At 27.1% G+C, this 25,494-nt stretch overlaps 1 protein-coding gene across 1 annotated transcript; it reads right to left on the bottom strand.

Moving 5' to 3' along the window:
* Positions 1–1,912: 1,912 nt before the first annotated feature.
* On the bottom strand, positions 1,913–24,744 carry LOC142646248 (uncharacterized). The gene is made up of 2 exons (XM_075824616.1): positions 23,707–24,744; positions 1,913–4,140 (listed from the first exon to the last, which is right to left on the bottom strand). The coding sequence occupies exons 1-2, from the start codon at positions 23,848–23,850 to the stop codon at positions 2,206–2,208; spliced, it is 2,079 nt and encodes a 692-aa protein (XP_075680731.1). The 5' UTR covers positions 23,851–24,744; the 3' UTR covers positions 1,913–2,205.
* Between the last annotated feature and the right edge of the window lie 750 nt (positions 24,745–25,494).

Genomic DNA, 25,494 nt, shown 5'->3' on the forward strand with positions numbered 1-25,494 from the left:
TGCATTCAACAACCAAAAATTCTTTACTGTCGTTGTTGTTAGTCAACATGAATGATTATTTGAATGAGAACGATTGATGATGATCAACCAACAAACCCACCGACCGACCGACCGACCCATCGAATTGAATCGTCCAAACGAATATATATGATTAATGAATTTACGCCATATTCTCTCGGGTAGATTGTATAATGTGAATAATGGTAATATTATCAAGAATTTGATTCAAACGAAATCGATTTGATGATGATTGTGAAAATATGATATAGTACATTCAATGTCCAACATTATTTGGCTAAAAAAATGAAAAGATATTTTCACGCATATTTAACAATTTAACTTGATTCAATATGATGATAAATGTATTTGTATGTATAAATGTCCATCGATGACGAAACAACAACAACAAATAATTTGATTTTTTCTAGATATTTTGTCCATTTTCGAACAGCATAATTTTATGAAGAATTTTTTTTTATTGTTGAATTCGTTTTGATTTGACAAAAGAAAATGACGATTTTTAAACGATTTATGTATCCAATGGACTGGAATGTGATCTGAATGAAAAAGATCCCAAAAATAATTTCTTATCATCGTTTTTTCCATATCGATCCATATGTTTTTTATCGACTTCAACATCATCAGGATTGAAGGTGATATGAAAATACACCCACACACAGACACAAAAACACGCATACCGTATCAAAGAATCGATTGAAAATCGATTGATTTTTTTTCGTTTTCTTAGATTATTTATTTTTTTTATTGATAGATAATAAGAGATAAGAAGAAAAAAAAGTAATCGAGCGAACATGTTATATTTATAAAACAAGAATTTCAAAAAAAAAATTCTATCTTCCATTTTTGTATTTACAAATGATGATGACAATAAACAATAAACAATCATCATCATCATTATCATCAACATCAATGAATGGTAATTGTCGTTGTTTCAGCAAAACTATAGTGAATAAAATGAATTCGGCATTTCATGTTCATTCGTTCATCATCATCCATAAGATTTCAGCATCACTTTATAATAATGATGAAGATCATCATTATTAAAGTTTTTTTTTCAATGGGTTTTATTATAAGGTGAATCCATTTTAAAAGATGAAAAGAGAAGAAAAATGAAAACAACGCCATTGGAATTTGGTGATGAAACGGAATTCGATGATCTAGAATGATTGTGAAAAATATGAAGAATTTGTTTTGGAAAGAGGGAGAAAACAAAAAATCTAAAGAAACAAAAGAATAGAAATAGAACATGAGCGACAATGAATAGAATATAGATAAAAATTAGAAATGATTAATATTTGTGTTTGGTCTATTGGTTGGTCGTTTGAAATTTTTCGTTTACTTACTTTTTTCTAGTTTCAAGAATCATTATTATCAACTGGCATTACCGAATGGGCCCAAATTCTATGTACTCGAAAAAATTTCCTTCTTCAGTCTTGTATGATTACATTCATTCATTTACTTTGCTGGTTTTTTTTTCTTTATCTTGGTTCATTCATTTACTGATTCATTCATTTGTTTCATAACATGAACCAACCGTGATTTAGGCTCATCAATAATAATATTTTCACATCTACACACACATTGAATCACAGATTATTAAGCGCAACGAGCAAACTGAAATTTCAAAGCTGTTTACATCGTTGTAATTTTTCTTACTAGTTACATCTTCTTGTCGGTTTTTATTTTTGCAAGATATATAGCGGCAATGATTAAAGCAGCAACTATAATTGATTCGACGATTTGATTCTCATTTTTTTATTGTTATTATTATAAATTCTCTTAATATCGATTAGTTTGTTTTTTTTGCTTGCATTAGCCATATTTTTTCTGAAGTTCAGATCTTCAAAATATACGAACGATTAGTAAATAGATGAAGATTTTTTTCATTTAATTCTCAACATCATGTGTCGTCAATTTTTTTGTTGCTGAACTCCGGTTCGCTTCATTAGGTCGAGATTGGTAGCGGAAAAATAAAGCTCCCATTTTATTTTTCTCATTCTGGTTTCCCGTTATTCATCGTCTTGTTACAATTTATTCATTATTGACAATTAATCGAATATGCTAATTTCCATATGAACGTATACACAGACAAAACGTTTAATGTTAATAGAATATTGGCTTACAGCCCAAAATGAATATAATTTCTTTTTTATTTTATTCAAATTTTTTTCTTTTCTTTTCTCATTAATGATTATGATGATGATGATGATGGTCCATTGAACTATTAGATGTTGTCATCAATATTGTATCATGATCATGATTATCATGCGACGATGATGTTTGATTTGAATAATGTTGTTGTGAATGATGATTATCCGGAAAAAATTCTGGCAATGTTTCGAATGTAACATGAAACGGTGCACCGGTACGATGTTTACGATTTTTATTTGTGATCATTGATGAAGATGATGTTGATGATGATGTGACTATTGTTTGTTGATTATTATTTGTCGTTGATATATCATCATCATCATCATTATCATCACCATAATTTGTATCATAAACATTTTCATGAGCCAATAATTGTTTTTGTTGATTATTGGCTACATTTTCCATCATTGATGATGATAATGATGTTGTCATTGTCGTTGTTGCTGCTGATTTTGTTGATCCTGATGAACATAATTCATTGTTATTAAAATGATCCAAATTTGTATGTATAGAATAATTATGCTTATCACAGACAATATTAATATCGTCCGGATCAACATGCACTTGTACCATCGATGATGATGATGTAGATTCCGGATGATTATGATGATGTTGATCGATTGCCATCTCTTGATAATGTGGTTCACATTTATAACTATAAATATCATTCACTGGAATCAGATTAAAACCGGTTGCTGTTGTTGTTGATGTTGTGTTTGGATCAACAACTAGATCAATAGTTGTTGCCGATGATCCCGGTACAAATGATAAACCATAAACAGTAGCTGTTTCGATTGTAGACGGATCTAATTGATATACATCGTTCAATTGTTGTTGTTGCTGCTGTGAATGATTATGATGAAATAATATTTCAGATTGATCATTTTTTTCCATATCAATATCATTATCATCAACATCATCTTCATGACGATTGAATGAACGACGTTTACGACGATTATGATGATTGGATGAATTAATTATTTTCAATTCTGATCGTATTGTTCGTATTTCATAGGCAAGTAAATAGGAGATAACAATCTGTACGAGAACAAAGCCAAGCATTGCAATCAAAATATATTCAATAGATGTTTCTACTTTTGGATTCAATGATGGTGTAAATATTTTTGATAATACATTCTTTTCATCACCATTATTATTCATTCGTTTTCGATTCATCACATTTTTGTTTGAAGATTCTTTATTCAACATTTTAATATTAATAATATTTTTGTCAGAGATATCATCATCATTGCTAGATGGTCTTTTTATGATACTAATATTCGATGAGGATGACAAATGTTTTGCCGTTTGTTGTATGTCATCATCAATATGAAATGATGATGATCCATCGTTAGGTAACGATGATGGTGACATAAATTTTGGATCCGATAATAATAACATTGTTTGATTTGATAAATTGTAACCACCGTTATAAGTTTGTGATTGTTGTTGTTGTTGAAATTTTGATTTTCCATTTTTTATTGTCATACCGTTATATGAAGGCAATATCGATTGTGTAGGAAATATTAAGGCATTTATTGGCAGTGTTGGTGATGATGGAACGGGTATCTGATGTTTATTTGTATAATGAAAATTTTTCGTATTTTTTAATATTGATGAATTCAAATGATTTAAAGATGTGAATGAATTTGAATATATTGATGTAGGCGTTGATGATGATTGTGATGAATTTGTTGACGATTGAATTGTTACAGAAGATGGTGATGTTGTTGATGATGATGATGATGAAGATGAAGACGATGATGATGTATGATTTGCATTAGTTATCGTAGTTGTTGATGGTCCAGTTGTCGGTGATAACGATGATAACCTTAATATAATTTCCACCAATAAAACGCTTACAGGAAATAAGATGAGTAAACATGCGTAAATAATCAATGCCTGTGTTGATTCGGCTATTGTACCGACAAATCCAACGCTAAAGATGGCAACAATCATAACACAAAGCTAGATATATAGGAATCAAGAAAAAGAAAAGAATTGAAAAGAAAATCAAATAAAATAGAAATAAGCAAAACGATTTTATCGAAATCACAAATGTCTAATACAGAATAATTGTATCAAGTAGAAAAATTAATCGGATTGTCACACAGATTGAAATGTTTCATCGTTTTTTTATCTTGCTTTCCATTACACTCATGCCCTGTTTTTTCTGTCTTCGAGTATTCTTATTTTTTTATTTTTCACAATTGTTTCTCTTAAATTTGGTCGTAAAATGTGTGGTTATTGAAGCTGACCTCGCATTTTATTCCATTAATATTATTCAATTTGATTCGCTTCGACCACAATCTAATAATATTTATGTACGGACCGAATTCCGTTGAAATTCATATAAATTCATCATCTATTAACGAAAATTTTAAAGCACATGACAAATTTACCTTTACTCGAAAATTTTTTTTTATTCATTGCATGTATGGCATTGACAGACCCGGATCAATTGAATATGATGAATCAATTCAGAAATGACAAATAAAATATTTCTTTTTCTTTATTGCAATTTTTAACTCATTTTGTTCAAAGTTTATTTGCCAAAGATTTAGATTGAATTTTTTCATTTTGTTACTTTTTTTCTAGTTAAATATTTGAAATGAGGAAGGGAACAACTTTAGTTTCCATTTATTTAGAATGAAATTACAAAAAGATTTTACCACTATAAAATGAGATTCTGGTTTCACACACTCACATTTACAAACACATATGGATGTGGCATGTTTTTCTAATCGAAACAGATTGATCAAATGATGTACTTATTTTGCGTGTGTGTGTGTGTGTGTGTATGCTTTGAACATGGTCTTATTGTCAGGACTTTTTTTCTGGTTTAAATTCTCATGAAAAAAAGAACTGATATGCCAACAATTCGAAAAAAAAAGTTTTATATCGAAATCATTATATATTGTAAATGATTGCTCATTTTATTTCAATCTTTTTATTCGTCGAATTACTATAGAATTTTGTTCTTGGCTATATCATTCTGTCATTTTATTACTGTATTTGTAAACGCAAGTTTAAAACTTGATGATTATATCATTATACATGATCAATACATAAGAATTTTATTTTATTTTTCTTCATACTAAATACATGATTCTATTGAATCGAAAATTGTTGAAATAAAAATGAATGAAACAAACTGGAAAAAAAAAGTCCAATGTTATAGTTATTTTCTTTGGTTTTCATTTTTGTAATCTTTGAATCTACTTATTTATCTATCCATTGATCTATCGACAACCAATCACAATAATGTATAAAAAAAATAGCTGACCAAATGATTGTGTGTGTGTGTCGAACATATTGGTGGATGGAAAAGAAAATTTTCATTTTCGATTAGTGATTTTTTTTGTTGGTTTCGTTTTTTTCCGCTTTCATAAAAATCAGAGAAAGAAAAATTTGTTACAAATGGCAATTTTTATCGGTGTTTGTGTGGTGTAAATGACACATTTTGATTTAGGGCCCACAAAATGAAACAACGAAATACAAATACACAGAATAAACATTTACAGACAAAAACTAAAAACAACAACCAATGATATCAATCCAAACCATACATACAACAAAATAACCCAATTACAACTATACATGCTGATAAAGAGATATTATACTATTAACGATCGAACTAATTGCTATTAATGAGCATAATTTGGAATGATACAACAACAACAACAAAAATGTCCCGTCTCTTTTACGTTTTTTTTATTTGTTACAGAAAAAAACCCAAAGGACAGAAAACAAACTTGCAAATATAATTCTCATCATCATATGAAATAAAGAATCATTTGATGCTGTAAGCAACAATAAAATTAGTATTTTGTTTTTACACAATTATTTGTGTGTCTGTTTAAGAATCAGACAGATTATTTATAGCCATAGATTCTATAGATATAATATGATCATTTGGTTGTTTTTCTTAATTTTTTTTATATTCAACTGTTTTGTACATTGCAAACAATTTTTTTCAGATCAGATAAATAAATCTACTATTGATTAGACCATTAATTGAATAAATGTAGAATAAAAAAATGAATTTCAAAATCAAATCGATGATAACAAATTATTGATGTTAACTTTAGTTTTTAAAAAAATAGACAAATTTATTAAATGAAAACAATTATTGTCATTATCATGAAAAATTTGAACTAAATTCTGTCCACCACATACATGAGTTTATCATGTTAATAAATTATTATGACACGAACAAATGTCTAAACACACATCATTTATTCGGGTAATACATTGGAAAAAAAACCGCATAGACCACAGGGAAAATGCATCATATTCTGAATATCATCAACATTTTGAATTTGTTATCATCACTATTGTATATGCTTGTTGGCTATTTGTACATATTGGACATTGACTTTAGCTTGCATTTTCATTAAATATACTTTTTTTTTCTTCCGTTCAACACATGCAAACATCGACACTATAGATTGTGAACGTGTCTAGAATAATATTATTACAAACATTTTTGTTGTATTCTTTACACACACACACACATATTGTGACTCTAAAATATATTTTTCAGTCCCGAGAGTGTGGTTGTTGTTGTCGTTGTTGGAATAAGTTATTTTACTAAAATTCCATTCAACTCTTCATGCCAAATAAATTGTATATCAAACTGAATTCGAAAATGTTTTTTTTTGTATAGCCAATGATGATCAACATTAGTTTTTATTTTGTCATTATACAGTATAATGATTGGCGAATAGATGTTGTTGAAATTTGTGGTAGAAGAAAAAAAATTCCTAAAATGTCTAACATTAGTACAGATCACGATCATCTTAATTATGAAAATGATTTTGCTTTTCTCAAATCAAAATTCATTATTCATTGTGATGAATGAAATTTTAAGAGTTGTAAATTTTGTTGAATTTTTCGTTTTACTGTTTTGAAACATTCATTTTCATCATATGTGTGTACAAATGAAATTAATGATTTGAACGAATAAATTCATCATCATCAATGCCTAATTGAATTCGTGTATTTAAACTTTTTTTCAACTTTTTTTTCGTTTAAAAAATGTTAAAAACTTTGAAAATGAGCGAAAAAAAAGAATTTTGTTTTATCATCATCTCATTCATTTATGGGAATTTGATAACTTTTATACTCATATCATCGAACAACAGGACGCCGAAACAAAAGTTGAAAAAAAAAACATTTTTTTTAAAGTTCCGGAGAATTCAATGATGAAAAAAAACTTTTTACCATTTGTTCATCAGTGTTTTTAAGAATATTCGGCCCTTGAATGTATGTAAAGAAAAACCAAAGCTAATTTTAACCGCTACAATATTTGTAAAAAAATATTTTGCAATCAAAATTAGTTTTTTAAACAATTTTCTCTGTATGACATTGGGTTTTTTTTGTAATCAATTTTTTTTTATTTGGATCGATTTGATTTGATCATTTATTTTGTCAAACATATAAACACACAACATGACCAAAATGATAATGATAATAATATTGTTTTGTTTTTTGTTTTTTTAGTTCGAAAACACAGAAGGAAAAAAATTCAATGGACACTTGGAATTAAATGCTGATTCAAGCATCATATTATTGTATAATAACAATAAACTTTCGATTTATGATGATCGAAAACAATAATGGCTATATAAAAAAAAAGAATAAAATCATTGTTCATCGATTGAGATAATGACAATTCAATAAATTCAATTAGAAGAGGCTGATATGACCAAATTCTATCAGTTGATTGTTACCATAACCCTGATTCGATTATTTCAATTATTGATTTTTTTTTCTTATTATCATCATCATCATCATTTAGGTCAAATGAAGTGAATTGAAAACAAAATGACGAATAAAACAACGAAATTAACCATCAAAATGAATTTGATGGTTTTCATTTTTTTGTTTGTTTCAAAAATAAAACAAGAACCCGGCGGCGGAAACTCGGTTAATTCCCATCTATTAATGAAATTGATGAAAAAAATTCGTTTCTATTTTTTTTCCATGGAAAAATAATGCCTAATGGGCATACTAACACTCATAGCTACCATCATTATCATACAAAAAACTTAAACGTTGGTATTGTTATATAATTATTTGATTGATATGGCAATGTGATGACAATGTTCAAAATCAAATATTAATTATGATATACGTAACAATGTTTGAACAAAAAACAATTCAATGTTTTCATCATCTGGTTTTTTGTTATGCTTTTTCCTGTATTCTTCATTCGAAAACATGATATTTTTGTCTACAAGTTAGGAAAAAAACAAACAAAACATAAGAATTGGAAACAATGCATCCAAATAGGATTTATATGAAAATATAAATGAAACCGAATAACGAGAATGAAAATAAAAGAGAGGAAAAGAAGAAAACAACAACAAAAATATAAGTAGATGAAACAGAAAAAAAGAGATCGATTCGTTTATCGATTCTTAATGTTTGGCGTTGTTTTTTCGGTATCTGGCGTCGTTTTTTTATACATTTTGCATTCTACTGACAATAATTTAACGACAAATAAACGAGATCATAGAACAATTGAATATGGGCAAAGTATCTATCTATCTATATTTATGTATGTATGTTTGTTTGCATACAAGTGAATCGTTACGAGTGACGATTGACACAATCTATTTCTTTTCGATTCATTTCGTTTCGATTTTTATTCATTGAGAATTTGGTCGTTTCTTTTCCATGCTCATTTAGAATTTGTGCGTGTGTCTTGATGATGATAATAATAATAATAATAATAATAAGATTCAAGGTTCGGGATTTTTTTTCCTTCTCGAAACTTTGTTATTATTATGCACGAATCAGTATCGATACTAATATTAGAATCGATGTCAAAAGGAAAAAATGAGAAAAAAGGCAGAGAACAAAAAGAAAAAATTGAAATTACTATTTTGAATTTTATTTTTCCAAAAGAAAGATTGTAAAATAAAAATTTTTAGGTCCAAAGGGATAGAGGAAAAAAATTTCTGTATAGGAACTTAGAGTGTATAGGAAAATTGTCCGTAATTTTCTTTTTTGAAAGTGTATATATGTGTGTGTGAGAGAGAGAGGAAGAGAGGATGGAAGGGGAAAACGAATTCTAATGACAATTTAGAAATTTCAAAATGCACACATACAAACAAACCAAAGAAAAATTGAATGAATAAATAAATGGTATGTGAGGAAAAAAAATTCGAAACAATGAAGATGAACGGATCAAGAATAATAATAAGTACAAAAAAAAGAGAAAAAGAAAGAGAGCGAAAAACCAAATGAAAATATAATTTTATTGAATTGTAACGAATTAGAAATGCAAAGATTGTAGCGAATCATATAAAACAACCAAATAGAATCATCAAGAAAAAAAAATCAAAATCATATAAAATCAAACCAAACACACTAAAAGGATTTGTGAATCCATTCAACAAAAATGTCAATTGATTCTCATATATTAAATAAGAAATAAGGGAAAAAAATCAAAAGGAAATTGTTATTCAATTCATTTATGATTGTATAACTTTTTCATTCAAGATTGTATTCGATAATCTTCACACACACTAAAGAAAAATTCATTTGAATCATGTTTAATATGTGATTTGTAGTGTTTGTTTTTTTATTTTTTCTGAGAAAATTATTATTTTTTACTTGTTTTTCTAATCAAATTATAAAGGATTATTTGTAATTTTTTTCCTCGTATCCCTAAGCTATTTGATTACATGTTTTTTTTTAAAAAACAACAAAATTCTCTGTTTGATTACCATCATTCATCGAGAATATTTTCATTGCAGAAATCAAATAGAAAATAAATTCTACTTGCATTATAAAATTATATCAAAACGAATTTATGAAAACAACAACTTTATCATTATGAATTGATGTTCGTATTGTTGTTGTTGTATATCCATTTCTATGTTTTAATAAAAATGGACTTTATGGAAAACATTTACAGTTATGATTATATTTCTTTTTCTCCCTTTTCTTCCCTGTCTATCTTTCTCTCTTGTTTCATAGCAACTTTTAAGCCTTTTAATTTTTTTCTCCATCGTTAACTCGGAAAAAACCAAACAAAGTATTCACTCATATACAGATGAAATTTATTTCTCAAATCAAAATGAAAAAGAATGGAAATTTTTTTTTACTCGTAAAGCTCGTTTCAAATTTACTGATTAGCATAATTGTCTGCCGCAATCGACTCTAGGATATATTTTTTTGTTTTGTTTGTTAATGTGTTTATTGTATAATGCTAACCATGCACGATTATTGATTAGTAATGAAAGAGTTTCAAGTAATTTTATGTATGGGTGTGTATGTTAAAAAAAAGAGTTGATTTATTCTTCATTTAAATATTTAAATTTATGACAAGTTGAAACAGTTGTTGGCATTTTTTTTACTTTGATATTTGTGGTGATGGTTCAGTTATTTCGTCTTGATTTATTTATGTATGGATAGAATAAAAAAATTTGGGGAGTATTTTTTTTCAAGGAAAAAAATAGATGATTAGAACTTGGCTTAAAATGTCGTTTCTCTAATAAAATAGAGCGCCGGTTAAATTCGTTTTTTAAAGTCATAATTTTATGGAAATTTAAATTTAAATTTTTCTTGTTTTTTTTCATCTGATGTTTATTACCAAGATCCATTAGAATTCTCAATGTTTTTCATTTTAATTTTTTGAATCATTTGTTTCTTGTAAGATAAATGATACTACGTATGTGAAAAAACTGATGAATAAAGTCGAATCATTCGTTTTAGTGTGTTAAATTTCTTTCTTTCCTTAAGAGAATTATAATCGACTCTAAGAGAAATGATAGCATGAGAGAATTCGTGGAAAAAGCGATTTCAGTTGAAAAAAAGAAAGTTAATTATTAGCGAATGTTAAACGTTATTGTCTGAACTAGATAATTTCAATTGAAATTTTTTCGATTTCGATTCTTTTCTTATTATTATTATTTTTTCCAAGTTCACAGCTCTTTTAAATCTATAAAGATTTTGAAGAAAAATCTATACATTTTTAATGATTAAAGTAACAAAAATAAAATTGATGCCCATTTTTTCTTGATGTTGTTGTTGTTGTTGATGATGATAATAATAATCATGATAATCGAAATAAACGAAAATAGACAATTTCGGCGATGCTAGCAATATAATAATCATGATGATGATGAACAAGGTTTTTCTGACATTCAAGATGAAAGGGAACGGAGAAAAAAGAACTGTACTTTAATTAACTATACAAACACAAAACAGTGAACAAGGAACGAGCCAAAGAAAAAAAACTGAAGAAAACAACCATTAATCTCTTTGATTGTCCGATTCGGGTACTGAAACGGTTCAAATTTGTTTTGTTTGACACCGTGTTACATATACATTACAATAAATCCAAAGGAAAACTTAGACAAGAAATATGAAGAAAATCTCAAAACTAAAGCCCAAATTCTAACCCATCTTCTCTATCTTCTTCTAGTTCTCGATGATGATCTAGTGATGATGATGATGCTAAATAAATGAATGTAAAGAAAAACACTTCATTTCATTTTCGTTGTTTTTATTTTTCTATTCATTAGATGATGAAATGTGGATAGTATCATCATGGTGTGTTCATATATGATTTAAACTGTAATTAATCTGTCGATCAAAGCCATGAATAAAAGAATTTTTCTAGTCTTCATAGATTTGTTTTCATTTTTCTTTCATCAACAAATGTTAAGAACATTTTGGAGTGCAAAAAAAGAAAATGCCGAAGATAAAGATGGGAGAAGAAACCGATACGGAAGAGGATATACATTTTTTTGACTTTCAGTAATAAACAATAGAAAGTATATATAGTAAATGATTTCAAGAACATTTCAGTTTTAATTCATCACTTAGTTAAGCTACAAATCATTCATGAACATACACTTGAATGAAAAGATTCTTTTAAACAACAACGAACGACTTAAATATTGGTTGGTTGTTTTTTTAACCCATGTGATTCGGTTAAGTTTCTCTTATTTCTTGTCTCTTTTTCCTTTGTTCGCTATTATCATCATCATCATAAGATGAGAACCAAAATGGCATTGATAAAATGAAGAAGCAAGAAAAAATTTAGCCCAAAGATTCAGAATCATTTATAATCGATTCGATCGGAAAGTACTTGACTTGTCAAAACTCTTTAGATTCTTCACTTGTATAATTTATCTTTTTTCTTCAATTGATCCTTTGGTTCGTTGATTTCACTTTGAAGTATTCAATAATTTTAATTCTTGGAAAATGCGGTCAAAAATTTTCTTTTTTTTAAACTAGGCGTCAAATTTTCGAGCTCAAATTGAAGTGTAGATACATTGTAATGAAATTGATGAAAAATTTCAAGTGTCACAAGAAAGCGATGAAGATGGAAGAAAAATGATATATTTTAAACTAAAGTTTAACTTAAACAAAAAAAAATTCGGATACTTTATCTTGGTCTTGTTGTGTACAATTGAATGAATTTGTACCAAAATTAATGACAAAGAATAATGTTAGCCTCAATATTTTTGATTAGTGATACCAAATAAATCAACATTTTGTTTTCGCTATATTGATCACGAATTGAACATAATCAATTAAATTGCCAAGTTTTTCATCAGTCATCGTATTCGTTGATCGGTGATTATTATGACGATGTTTTTTGCCGGGTTTTGACTTCCCAAGAGATTTTTTTGCTCCTTGGTACAAGATGAAATCATTTATTGAATTTGATTGGTTGATTTTTTTTCGGTTTGACAAAATTGAACACAATTAATGAACGAAGGAAACAAAAATGTCTTAATTGAAAAACGATAAGTTTGATCAAGTTATTTTTTCTTCATTTCATGAACTTTCTTTTTCTCAATGAAATGTTGGTGTTCAGTTTCATTTGATTTGATTATTCTGAACAAATGATGGCTAAATGTGAAAGCAAAAAAAAAAAACTATTCGTTTTTTTAGTCAACAAAAAACATGACGATAAAGTTCCAGGAATTTTCATCATCATCAACATCATCCAAATTATGATTGTAAATTTCGTTGTTCATGTTTGGTCGACATCATTTATTGTTGCTGATGATGTCTGTTTGTTGATTACTATTCGTATTCTATTGCCGAATAGCATCCAATGAAGTAGAAAAAAATAAGAAAAAAAATGATCCATTAGATTCCATATTTTCGTTTTCTTCATCGTCATGACAGAGAGAATTAGACGAAGCAAAATGGAGAGAGAGAGAGAGAGAGAAAAAAACAAATTTCTCGACCATCATTTTTTCCGTTTTATCATTTCATTGAATGAATTAATAGACAAAAATAAAATAAAAAAACATTCAATGAATGCTATGTCAACCAAAGAGAAAGTAAAATGAAAAAAAAGAATATTTATACGAACATATTCTGTTCAAAAAGTAAAGGTCACCAAAATAAAAATGAGGATGATAATATTAATTCAGAAATAATAATGTGTTGAGAGTGGAAATAGATCGAGAATGAGAGAGCAAAGAATTTAATCTTTCATAATCATCGTTATTGTTTAATATTATTATTATGATGATGATGATGTTCAAAAAAAAAAAAAAAAAAAAAATGGAAATGGGGCAATGAACAGGAAAATTTTTGGAGATCCAGTAGTACTTCATCATACATTTTTTTTTATATTACTTCAAAAGAATTTGACACGATCCAATCGAAACAGAATATTAAAAAAAAATTATGTCATCGTGATAAAATGAATGATTATTTTTAGTAGTGTCTATATTGATGATGGAGTGAACAGTGCAACATTGAAAAAACAGAGGAAAAAAAACGAACAACTTGAAAGGTTTTTTTTTTTTGTGTTGCTTTTGCTTAACCCTCCGCTATTCACGCAGCATTTCTCACGTCGTTATCCATGTGGGGTCATTTTTGACCCCAACTTTGATCGCTTTTAAATTATGTTAGAAAGTTAAAATAATCTAAAATTTTGTGCTCAACTCTTAGAAAATATTATCAATTTTAAAATTTCATCAAAAAATTCTATCGTAAAAGCAAATCATTAATGATACAAAGCGGCAAACAAATTTTGATTTTCCTATTAAATTTGGGGTCCGTTCATAACGTAAGTGTTGTAGGTAGGGATCCTACAGCACTTACGTTATGCACATTTAGACTTCATCCCGAAAATCGATGATTTCTCCACTATTCTTAGTCGGAAAACGGTGAAAATTGCCTATCATGTTTAATAAACATAGATCTTCGATCATTCAAGAGAAAATTGATTTATGTTGATAGATTTTCGAATGGCGAAGTTTTAAATGTCGTTGGGGTCAAATTTGACCCCACCTGGATAGCCGAGGGTTAATCAGTATGTCAGAAAAAATAGTTTACATGAATATAATTTTTTTTCTCTTTTTTCACCCAAAATCTATCAAGAATCCTTTAGGAATGATCCGATTTACATTTGTATTCAAGTTCAACTATTTTTCAAAAAACAATAGCCTGTCTGATGATAAGAAACTTCAAAATATCAAATTCATTTTTCTTCCGAATCACACACTGAAATATGTCAATTTATATTTATAGTAAAAATGACTACCATAACAAAAAAAAACAAAACAAAACAAAAAACAACAAATCATAAATTCATAGAATCAAAATATTGTGTGAATTGTTTTGTTTTGTTTTGTTTTTTTTGGGATTCTTTCATTGAAAATTTGGAAACATGATGCTGATAAATTGAATTGTAAAGTTAAGTGTTGTAAAGTTTTCAAAATTTTTTGTTCACAGTAAAAAAAAATCAAAAACTTCATCCTTTTAACCAACCATTTAAGCAACCAGAAAATAATAAGTCAAAGAATTGAAAGTTTTTTTTGTTGGTTGTTGTTGTTGAAAACAATACATCTTTTTTTTTGTTTCGGAACCGAATAACAAAAATGGAAAAACAATTTTTTTTTTGTTTAGAAAAAACAAAAAAGATTATTTTTCATAGAATCAGAATCTATTTTTCCTGTTTTTTGTAATGTTTGCTTCGTTGGTCGCTGTATGTGGATTTGATCACATTGAATAAAAGTTTTACCAGTTTCAGTTGTATTAGATATTATCATCGCTTTGTTTATGATAAAACTTGGGTTTGTAGAAAAAAATGGAAAATTTATAGTTATTTTTTTGTTTCATAATCGAATCATACCAAAATGATACTTTTTTTGAATAAAAAATCTCTATAAGTTTTTGTTTTGTTTCATTCGATTTCATTATTCATTCACAATTCGATCCCAATTCTTTTTTTTTCGTTCGGTATTTTAAATTTATTAAACCCAAAGTTTGGTATTGTCCAAATCAAAACACAAAACAATAACAAAATGAAAAAAATATGCCAACTACGAAGAATTTTTTTTTTTTGTATTTGTTTTGAATTCTTTTCACCAGATTTTTCATGAAATGTGTTTCTTATTCCATCCTGTTTTTTCATTGTGTTAAAAACAACAAGGTCATATAAATGAAATGGCAATTTTAAATTTTCTACAATAAAATAAAAAAAAGATATTAGTAACAAATCAATTCTTGAAACTATTCAAAATATCAAACATTTTTTTGTTCATTGTTTTTTCATTGATTGTTATTTATTGATTATTATCATTGCTTTTCTTTTCTTCATACAATAATGATGATGATAATAGCGTCAAAGATCGAAGAAACATGAGAATAAAACAAAATCGGACAACTATCAAGATGATGATGATGACTTAATTTATTCGAAATTTCCTTCCTGAATCGATTGTCTCATCAATACAAAGAAATAATAACAAAATAAGAAAAAAATTGTAAAATGAAATTTAGAAAAAAAACATCAAACGGCAAATAAAAAAAAAAATAGACATTTGGTCTGAGCAACATTTGCAATAGCTAAATGATTTTATGTAACAAAAAACAAGAATGAATTCTCAAACGATTGTATTCGATTCGATACAATCGATGATTTCGACATATCGAATTTCCGAAACGATGACAACAACATTTGATGAGCATTGTAAAGAATTAAATTACTGAGAAAAAAAATCATAATATTGTTGATTCATATTATCATTATTATTATTATTTATCATCTGAATTTGAAATGGATCAATTCCGGAATTCAAAATAATATTATATTCCAAATAAAATCTATTTTGGGTCAATGATTTTGTAATACAATAAAATTACTTTTATACAACATTCATTGATGATAATCATCAGTGATCATATATGATTATGATGATTTTCAACAAAAAAACAATGGTAATAACAAATAAAATTTTCATTCGAAAAATAATAAATTCAAAGCAAGAATAAAAAAGTTAATAGGCTGAATGTAGACATTTTTGATGGCTTGAATTCTTTTCCATGTTACAAAGAAAAATACCAAAGTTTTCTACGAACAACACTTTTGATGATTATAATCAATGGATATTCATGAATGAAAATGTAATTTACCAAAAAAAAAAAAGAAAAAATGTTTTTTTTTATTTCTTCCTTCATTCCAACACTCATCCCAAAAAAAGATCAAAATAAATCAATAACAATATAAATAATGATCGGCATTTGATAATAATAAATCTTCTTATCAAACTTAAATAAGAACATACAGTGTAAATCCAATTTGAGGAAATAATTAAATCATCACATTCTTCAAATACGATTGAATTATTGAAAGAAGGATGGCTTCAGTACTACAATCAAAGATTATTAGTGTTGAAAACATTTTTGTTCAAGTACATTGATATGTGATTGTTAATAAGTAAAAAAAACGATACGTATTAATTTCAATTTACGTGATCTCAAAATAATTGCAAATTATGATATTGTTGTTGTTGTCATTTTTTTAATTTGTTAGAAAATCAATATGAAAAAAAATTCTTAGATACAATGTCCGACACTTATCAATTATTTACATTCTTCTTCTTCTTTTGAAAATTGACATGTTTTGCAAATTAGACATCGACAAGAATTTCTTTTTTGTCGTTGTTATCTATGATGTTGACGTTTTGTAATTAGGTTAATTAATTAATTAACTCAAAAAAATGACTCAAAGAATGGAACAGTGATGCAAAAAAAACTCAAAGAATCTAATTCGTTATTTGACAAATTTTTCAATAGGAAATAATTGAATTATCTCATTTTTTCACTCGGTATGATGAAATAAACCTGATAATAATTTTCCTATCATGATTCCATATTAGATGTCCAATATGAATGAGAATTCTCGGACAGTGTTGAAAGATTCGCTAATGACTTTTGTTTTTTTTCTGTATTCCGATATTTTTTCCGATTTCACAACCGAATAATTCGACAAATACTACCACCATGCATATAATCTTTTTCTTTTATTTTAACTTATATTTAGTGATAATATAACAATCAAGTTATAAGACAAAAAATAAAATAAAGTATCAGTAATAGTTATAATCGTTTAGATATTAGATTAGTGATTGAAATACCGTATAGCAGAGTAAGTCTTTTTGAATTTTCTTTCAACGCCATATTAAAACGAAAAAAGAAAAAACAACAACAACAACAATAGATCTTCGGAACAAAAAGATTCATGATAAATAAGCATAGTTAAGAATCTAGAAGAAATTTTCTAACGTTTTTTTTTTTTGGTCGGTTAGAATAGAAACTTTTTTCTCTGGACTACTAAACCACAAACACCCACATACATATAACGACAAAAGTTTTTGGTCAGCCGGTTACCAACAAAAAAAAACTATAAAATCAACATTTATTCACATTAAATGAAACTTTGTGTGCTAAGAATTATTAATATTTATTATGGTTACACAATGAATGAATAAAGCAAATTTTTACCAGAAAAAACGACCTCGAAAAAATATACCCAAAAGATAATCTACATTTTAGATGTTTGAAAGATGAATTTCGGAAAAAACCATTAAGAGGTCTTGTTATCTTTGTATTTTATTTAAAATTACGTTAAAATTTCAATTGTATTGTAATTGACATTATTTTTTTCCATGAAAAATTCAGAGATTTTTTTCCGTTTGTGTATATGTCATTTGACATATACTTATAAATCTTGGCTGTCCAAAACATAATTTCTCTGGAATTTCATTTTCTATTGGATTTTTTTTTGTCCATTTGATGATTCTATATAGAACAACATTCACTTGAAATCGAAATCCTGGAAGAAAAAAAGCAAAATAAAGAGAAAAAAGGACATTAAATAACCGATGTAACACTGTATATTCTTGTATAATGACGATGATGATGATATCGATAATGTTGTGAATTCCGGTGATTCATTGTGACGTTCGATATAAAAAAAAATTTCAACATTTTTTTTTTTTGTTCAGGAGAGATCATTCTCGCGGTTATTTTCTGTCGGTCGAATGGTTTCAACTATGGTTATAAATCTTCTTTTCACATAATTTTTTTTACTTTTTCACTATTCATTGTTCATTCATTGCAGCGGTTTCAACAAAAATTGGTCCATCCAACAAACAAAAAGTAGAAAAAATTTCCCAAACTCTTTTGTATTCAAAACGCGTATATTCAATATATTTTGTTGTTGTTGTTGCCCCCGGAAAAGAATTCCTATGTGTTCAGTAATCTATATTCTTATTATTCTTTTATTCAAGTTTTCATTGTGGCCACTATTTTCTTTTTTTTTACACGTAAATATTAATAAATCTCAAAATTTGAATCACATCATCATCATCAGTAGCAGTAGTAGTCAGCAGAAAAACAACAACATGTACACATTATATTCCAACATGTTCCGATTAATAATAAAATCCATAAACAACAAAAAAAAACATAAGCTAAAATGCTGATTTCAAATGCATCATTTGATAATACTCGAGACGAAACTCGCCGACTTATTTTGAATATTTTATTTCGCTATGAGAAAAAAAATGAAATTTTCATATTATCATAGATATTAAACAAACGAATAAACGAGCAAACAAACAAATTTCATGAAAGTAATATACACGTCAAAATATGAATGCAAAGCCCAAAATTGCGACAAACGAATAAGGAAAAAAATAAAAACATTACGATTTTATTTGGATTTAGTGAAAATGTAAATTTCATCATCATTCAAAATTGAATTGAATTTTTTTCCAGGAAAAAACTTGCAAAAAAAAAAAACAATACCGAAGAAAAATTTTGAGGAAATTTATATATTCCAATGAGAATTTAATATCATATGAAAATAATGGTGAGAAAAGTAGAGGATCTATTATAACGAAATCCTGAATAAATCGATCACATCAAAGTATCGAATAATTGTGTATGCGTTGGGTGGGCGTCAAGGAGGATGGTCAATACAGAAAAAATAAACAAATAATATCATTTAATGAATGATGAGGATAAAAGTTTGCTTTGAAAACGATTACGCTTGACCGGTTACAATTGATTTTCATTTATTTCAATCAAATACTTTAAGTAAAACAACAATAACAATAATAACGGCAATATAACGGTTAGCATAATCAATTTTCAATTTTATATTTTGAAACATTTTTTTTTGTTGTTTGTTTGTCGCATTTCGATCAATGTAAATTTGCATTAATGACAAAAATAGAATTCAAAAATAACAAAATCAATTTCAAATTTAAAGCGAAAATAAAAATATTCAGTCAAAGAATATTCTCCTTTATATTCATATCTGTTTGAAAGGAACGGGAAAAAACTATGGATATAATGATAAAATCAATTTTTGGATGATTTTGTTTTAAAAGAAAAATATGTTGCCATACGACAGGAATTAAGCTCTATTCAATCTTATATTATCTATTTAAAAAAACAAAATGTATTTTACATTTAAGATTTGAAAAATATGAACGGGACGGCAACAATCAATGAGAATCAAACAACATTATCGGTTTGATTTTCTTTCGATTTGAAACGTGAGTGAAAAAGTTGGTAGAAAAGAAAAGGTTTTGTTTTTTCTTTAAAAATCAAATTTAACGATATGATATATCATACTGATAATATCATTCATGTTTTTTTTGGGTTTTTCGACACAAGAATTCTTTCGAAAACGAAAATTCTTTTTTTTTTTTGATTCACATGTTGGATACTGATTTAAAAGATTTGTCAACAACTGAAAACGTTTAATCATCTTTGTTTTTCCTCTCTCAGTTATTATCAACAAATCAATAGATAAAAAAAAAGAATCAAATACTTTGCTCCATTTACAACAATAATCAACCGAAATGTTTACTTCGAAGAAAAAATATTATAAAGACAATAGATATAAGCAACAACAAAAGTTTGAAAAGGGCAATCAAGTGATATTATATTTTTTTCATCCAGAAAATCTTTTTTTTTCGTTTATTCTTCGGGTTTCAAACACACACACAATGATCAATGCCCAATATAAATGGCATTAATAGCACATCAATACTATGGCTAAAAAGAACTTAACACTATATGAAACATTGATGTGATGATGAGATTTTTATTTTTGTTTTGTTTTCAAGGAATTATTCTCATTTTTTTTGGTACGTATGATACTTGCTATTGATAGAGAGAAACTAAACGAAACAAAAACATCACATTAGATGAATTAAGTGTGTGGAAAACATCTCTTCATTTTTTCTATTTTGATTTTAAACTTTTTTTTTTAAACAACCAAGACACCAAGAATACAGATCCATAAATGAACAAACCGATTCAGCGATGTAATGCCGTTGATGATGATTATCATCATCAACTCAATGCCATCATCATGTACTTATTATATGTTGGATTTTTCTTCTTTTTCATACATTAAAAACAATGTTTTTTTTCTTTAGCGACAAAAATAATGATAATGGATATTCAATTGTTGCTGTAAAATAAATGTTACTAATGTAACAGTGAAAAAAATAAGTTAAAATATTAAAACATTTTTTGTTTAAAATATATTTCATTGTAAAATATGAAATATAAATTTGGAATAGAGATTTTTCTTTTTGAAAAAAATGATGAAATGTAATCGAAATTCTTTTCTCTTTTTTTTCTGGAAACGATCATATGATCATCATTCCTGTCTATCAAATACCTTTTATTTTTCGATTTACATTGAGTAAGCGGAATTGAAAACTTTCAAAAAAACAAAAACAGAACTCAATTAATGATTGCGTGCACTATTTTCGTTTTTTTTCGCTCAATTCTTCAAGTATTTGGATTCTCAACTGACAATCGTCTTATTTTCTCTATTTTCAAGTTTTCATTACTATGGAATTTCTACTTAAATTTTTTTTCACTTTCGCTAATTTAAGCAAAATTCGTTTGTATTTTATTTTTCGTGTGAATCGATACATTAAACATAGAGCTGAAACTTTGAAAACAAAAACAACATCGAAACTATACGATGGATAAATAAGTAGATAAAACATATAACGAGTGTTAATATTATAAGCTAAAAAAACACACCAGATGATTTAGAAATAATGAAAAAAAGCATAATGGAATTACACACACACACACACAAACAATATCCATTGAGAGATGCTTGCAAGAATAAAAAAGAAAAGTTTCCTTAGCATCTTTGTTTGTGTTCATCAAATTCGTCCACGTCTTCTATCGTTAATTTATTGTGTTCTAAATATCCAACAAACTTTTTTTTCTTCCTTTCTTTTTGTACTGATGAATAAAAAATTTTTCGTCAAATTCATCTTAGTAACCGAAACAATGTAAAAGAATCATCAAATTGAACAATAACAGAAGATAGATGAACATCACTTTTTTGGGAATGTATTTTTTTTAAGAAAACAACTAGCATTATTTTTCCTTTGGGCCGTTTTGTTTTGTTATAGTTTTCAATGAAATGAATGAAAAGAAGAATAGCAAAACTCATAATGAATTTGCTTGTTTTCAATTTTTTAAGATTTTGTTTTTTTCTTTGTGTGCAAAAAAAAAACGAAATTTCTGTTTTATTCATGAAATCATTATTGTCATCATCATCATTATCATTATATAAGTAATATTATTTTTAAAGCGAGAAAAAAAATAAATAAAGAGATGATAATAATATCCTACGGGAATTATTCTATGTTATACAATGGAAAAAAATCCGGTCAAATACATTGTTTATTTCATTCATTATCATTGATAATTTGTTTCAATGTTAAAGAAAAGAAACTAACGATTGTTATGATGTTGATTACATCGACATTTTTATCCTACTATTTTTATTTTAAAATCATAATTAAATTAGTTGAATAAAAAAAAAGTTTGTTTTCAAAATAAATAATAAAGATGATAAAGAATAAATGTTAGAATTTTATTTATTTTGTGACTTATTTGTTAGAATACATGTTCAGTTCAATTTTGTCATTAGATTCATCTAATTATTATTATCTAAACTTGAATTTTATTAATAGACATGCTAAATGAATGAATGAATGAATGAATGAATTCAAATGTGTAATGACAGCTAATGCACATTGAACACATTATTTTTGTTTCGCGTATTACAAAAACTGTTAATTTATTTTTTTCAAAATCACTTCTATTACGCAACAAAAAGGTGAAACTCAAAAAAAAATCACATTTACTGAGGTGAAAATGATGGGAAAAAAATTGAAAAACTAAAAGTGTCGATCCATCACTCATACACGCACATATCTACAAAACATCTGATTAAATCATTCATCCATTCATTCATTCAACAGAATAAATATCATTTTGGCTTACTTGAAGAACCTTAGAGAATTGAAAATGCAAGCAAAAAAAACAACAACAGCATCAGAATAAAGGCAATGGTGTGATGTGTGAGATAAATTGAACTATAGATGTGGAAGAAAAGATTTTCCCTTTAGAGAATTTGACAAATAATTAGATTGATTTTCACCCACGCACACCAATATACAACAACAGAAGCCTATGGCTATGAAATGATATACCATTTTTATTTTGTTTGTTTTTTTCTTCACTGGTATGTTTGTCACAATTTTAAGCAAGCTATCAGGTTGTTCATTTTCATTTCGATAATCAATCAGTGAAATTTTTTCTTTTTCGTTTATAGATAGATACTATGAAATTAAATTCAATCTCAACAAAAGTAAATCATTGATCAACATCAACAACAGCAACAACAAGAATAGATGTGAAAAACATGAAGTACATTTTTAATTAGAGTAAATTGACGTATTTAGAACACACACGCTAAACTATAACAACATTGAGAATCTGTTGGGAAAAGATTTTTTCTTTTTTCTTTTCTTAGAAAAATTTAGTAAAGTTAAAATGAATTTGACGCCTAAAATAATGAAAAAATTCATGGCGACAGATACACACGCACATCAAGTTATTATATAGCAAGAAAATGAAAAATTTATATGAATTTTCTTTTTGTATGATATCAATCGTATTTGTGTAGCACGAAAATCCTCAGTTTATCAAATGATAAAATGATCGAAATAATGAAAGAATCCATCATTTCAAATGAAAACTTTTATTTTTATGAAAAGAAAAATATCCGATAACAATGATGATTAGAACTAAAAAATAATCCTAATAAAATGTATTCAGTGTCTTTTACGATTCTTTTATGTTTAACTTAATACATTTAAATTGATAATTGAAAAAAATAAATCTTTAGATTCTTACCCCAATAACTAGTCGAGTACTAAGGCCAAGAATACGATCTTGTGGCCATATTAACATAAGTAATACGGCAGCAACTGTTCCAATAAATATGACACATGAACTACAAACTAATAATGTTGTTTCGTAGATTAATTTTGGAGCCATTTTTTTTGTTTGTTTGCTCAATGTAAATTTAAATCAATATTTTTTTTGAAAAAATAATTTAACATTAATGATGGACACGTTTGAATGTGACCAACAACCGCAGAAAACAGAACAAAACTAAATTTTTATAATCAAAAACAACAAAAAACGGAAACTAAACTTTTAACAACCACAAAAGATCATTAAACAATGATGATGATGATGATTGTTGAATCGAATGAATTCTAACATTCATTTCTGTTGGTGACAAACAAAGGATTTTTCTTTTCTGGTCATTTTTTCCCTTTCATCTGTTTTTGCTGTTGTCGGAATAATTCTCAAAAAAAACCATTTGAAATAAAGAGAAGAACATAATAAAAGACAGAATGAAAAATTATGTAAAGAATAAACAAATTGTTGGATAAGAATAAAACCAGAAAAGAAAAATAGTCAAATTACAGAAAAATCAGAAGCACACACACATACATAAGGATCTTGAAGAGACAAACAAAAGTAAAGCATAGATTTGCTAAGATTCGATTGGCTCGTTTCTTTGAAATCAATATGATGATGGTGTTTATACATATGGTAATGATGTTAGTGGACGAAAGAAAAATTGTGGAAAAAGAATCAATTGAATTCTAAATGCTGAAATTTTGGACCACGATGATCCATTCAACAATAACAAAAAATTTTTGTCAAATGTTGAATTTCAAACACGACGAACGTTTTACAATGAAAAAGTATTGATGAAGAAAGAAAGAGAAAATGGAACAGAAGCAATGATGATGGTCGATTCTTAACTGACTGATTGACTGAAGTTGAAATGTTCGGTGTTGGTAGCTTGTAAGACCATCTCGAATAGATGTAACATTGTGAATCGGAGTCTTTGAATGGAAACGGGAGAGAGAGATGCCGGATAAGTTTATTCAGTTATTCTGAACAGACGAATTGTGTAGTGCGAAATATAAAAAAGAAAAAACGATCGTGGAAGTGGTAATGTTTCAGGATTCTTGAATGTACAAATTTTTTTTACTATTACGCGGTTGTCGTCAAAGACCATCATTATTATTATTTTTGATAGAAAAAATGGATTGGTCTTAAGTAAGTAGAATAAGATTTTGCTTGCATAATAGATAATTTAAGAAATGATTCTAGTTCTAACCATTTGGCCGAAAAAAAGGTGAAAAGAAAATCATAAAATGTATGAAAACTTTAAGAAAAAAAAACATTGAAATTCGTTCTATAGAAATAACAGGAAAAAACCAAACTAAACGAATAACAAAAACAACAACAAAAAAAATTGTAAATGATCAATGATTGTAACAGGATGAAATCGTTTTTCTGTTAGAAGTTGAAGGGAATTCATTTTTTTCCGACAAATAAAATGTCAAATAAACTAATCGACGACAAGTATTGACGTCGATGACAACAACAAAAACAAAACCGAATCACAATTTTTTTTATGATCAAGATGACCGGCCAAAAATTTAGGAAAAAAAAAACTTTGATTAAATTGAATTTCAACTTTTTTTCAGTTATCTTTAAGAAAATTAGATTTCAACCAAGTTGAGCGAAATGAGAAACAATTGGAATGTGAAAACTTTTTATTCTTAATTCAAAACTTTGCTCGAAAAAAAAGAGATTCACTTCAGGAATTGTAAT

Source organism: Dermatophagoides pteronyssinus, unplaced genomic scaffold, assembly GCF_027571235.1.
Source record: "Dermatophagoides pteronyssinus isolate colony J.1.1.1.1 unplaced genomic scaffold, Derpt_VIB-CSIC_2022.12 sq0002, whole genome shotgun sequence".
In the NCBI taxonomy this organism is placed as follows: Eukaryota; Metazoa; Arthropoda; class Arachnida; order Sarcoptiformes; family Pyroglyphidae; genus Dermatophagoides; species Dermatophagoides pteronyssinus.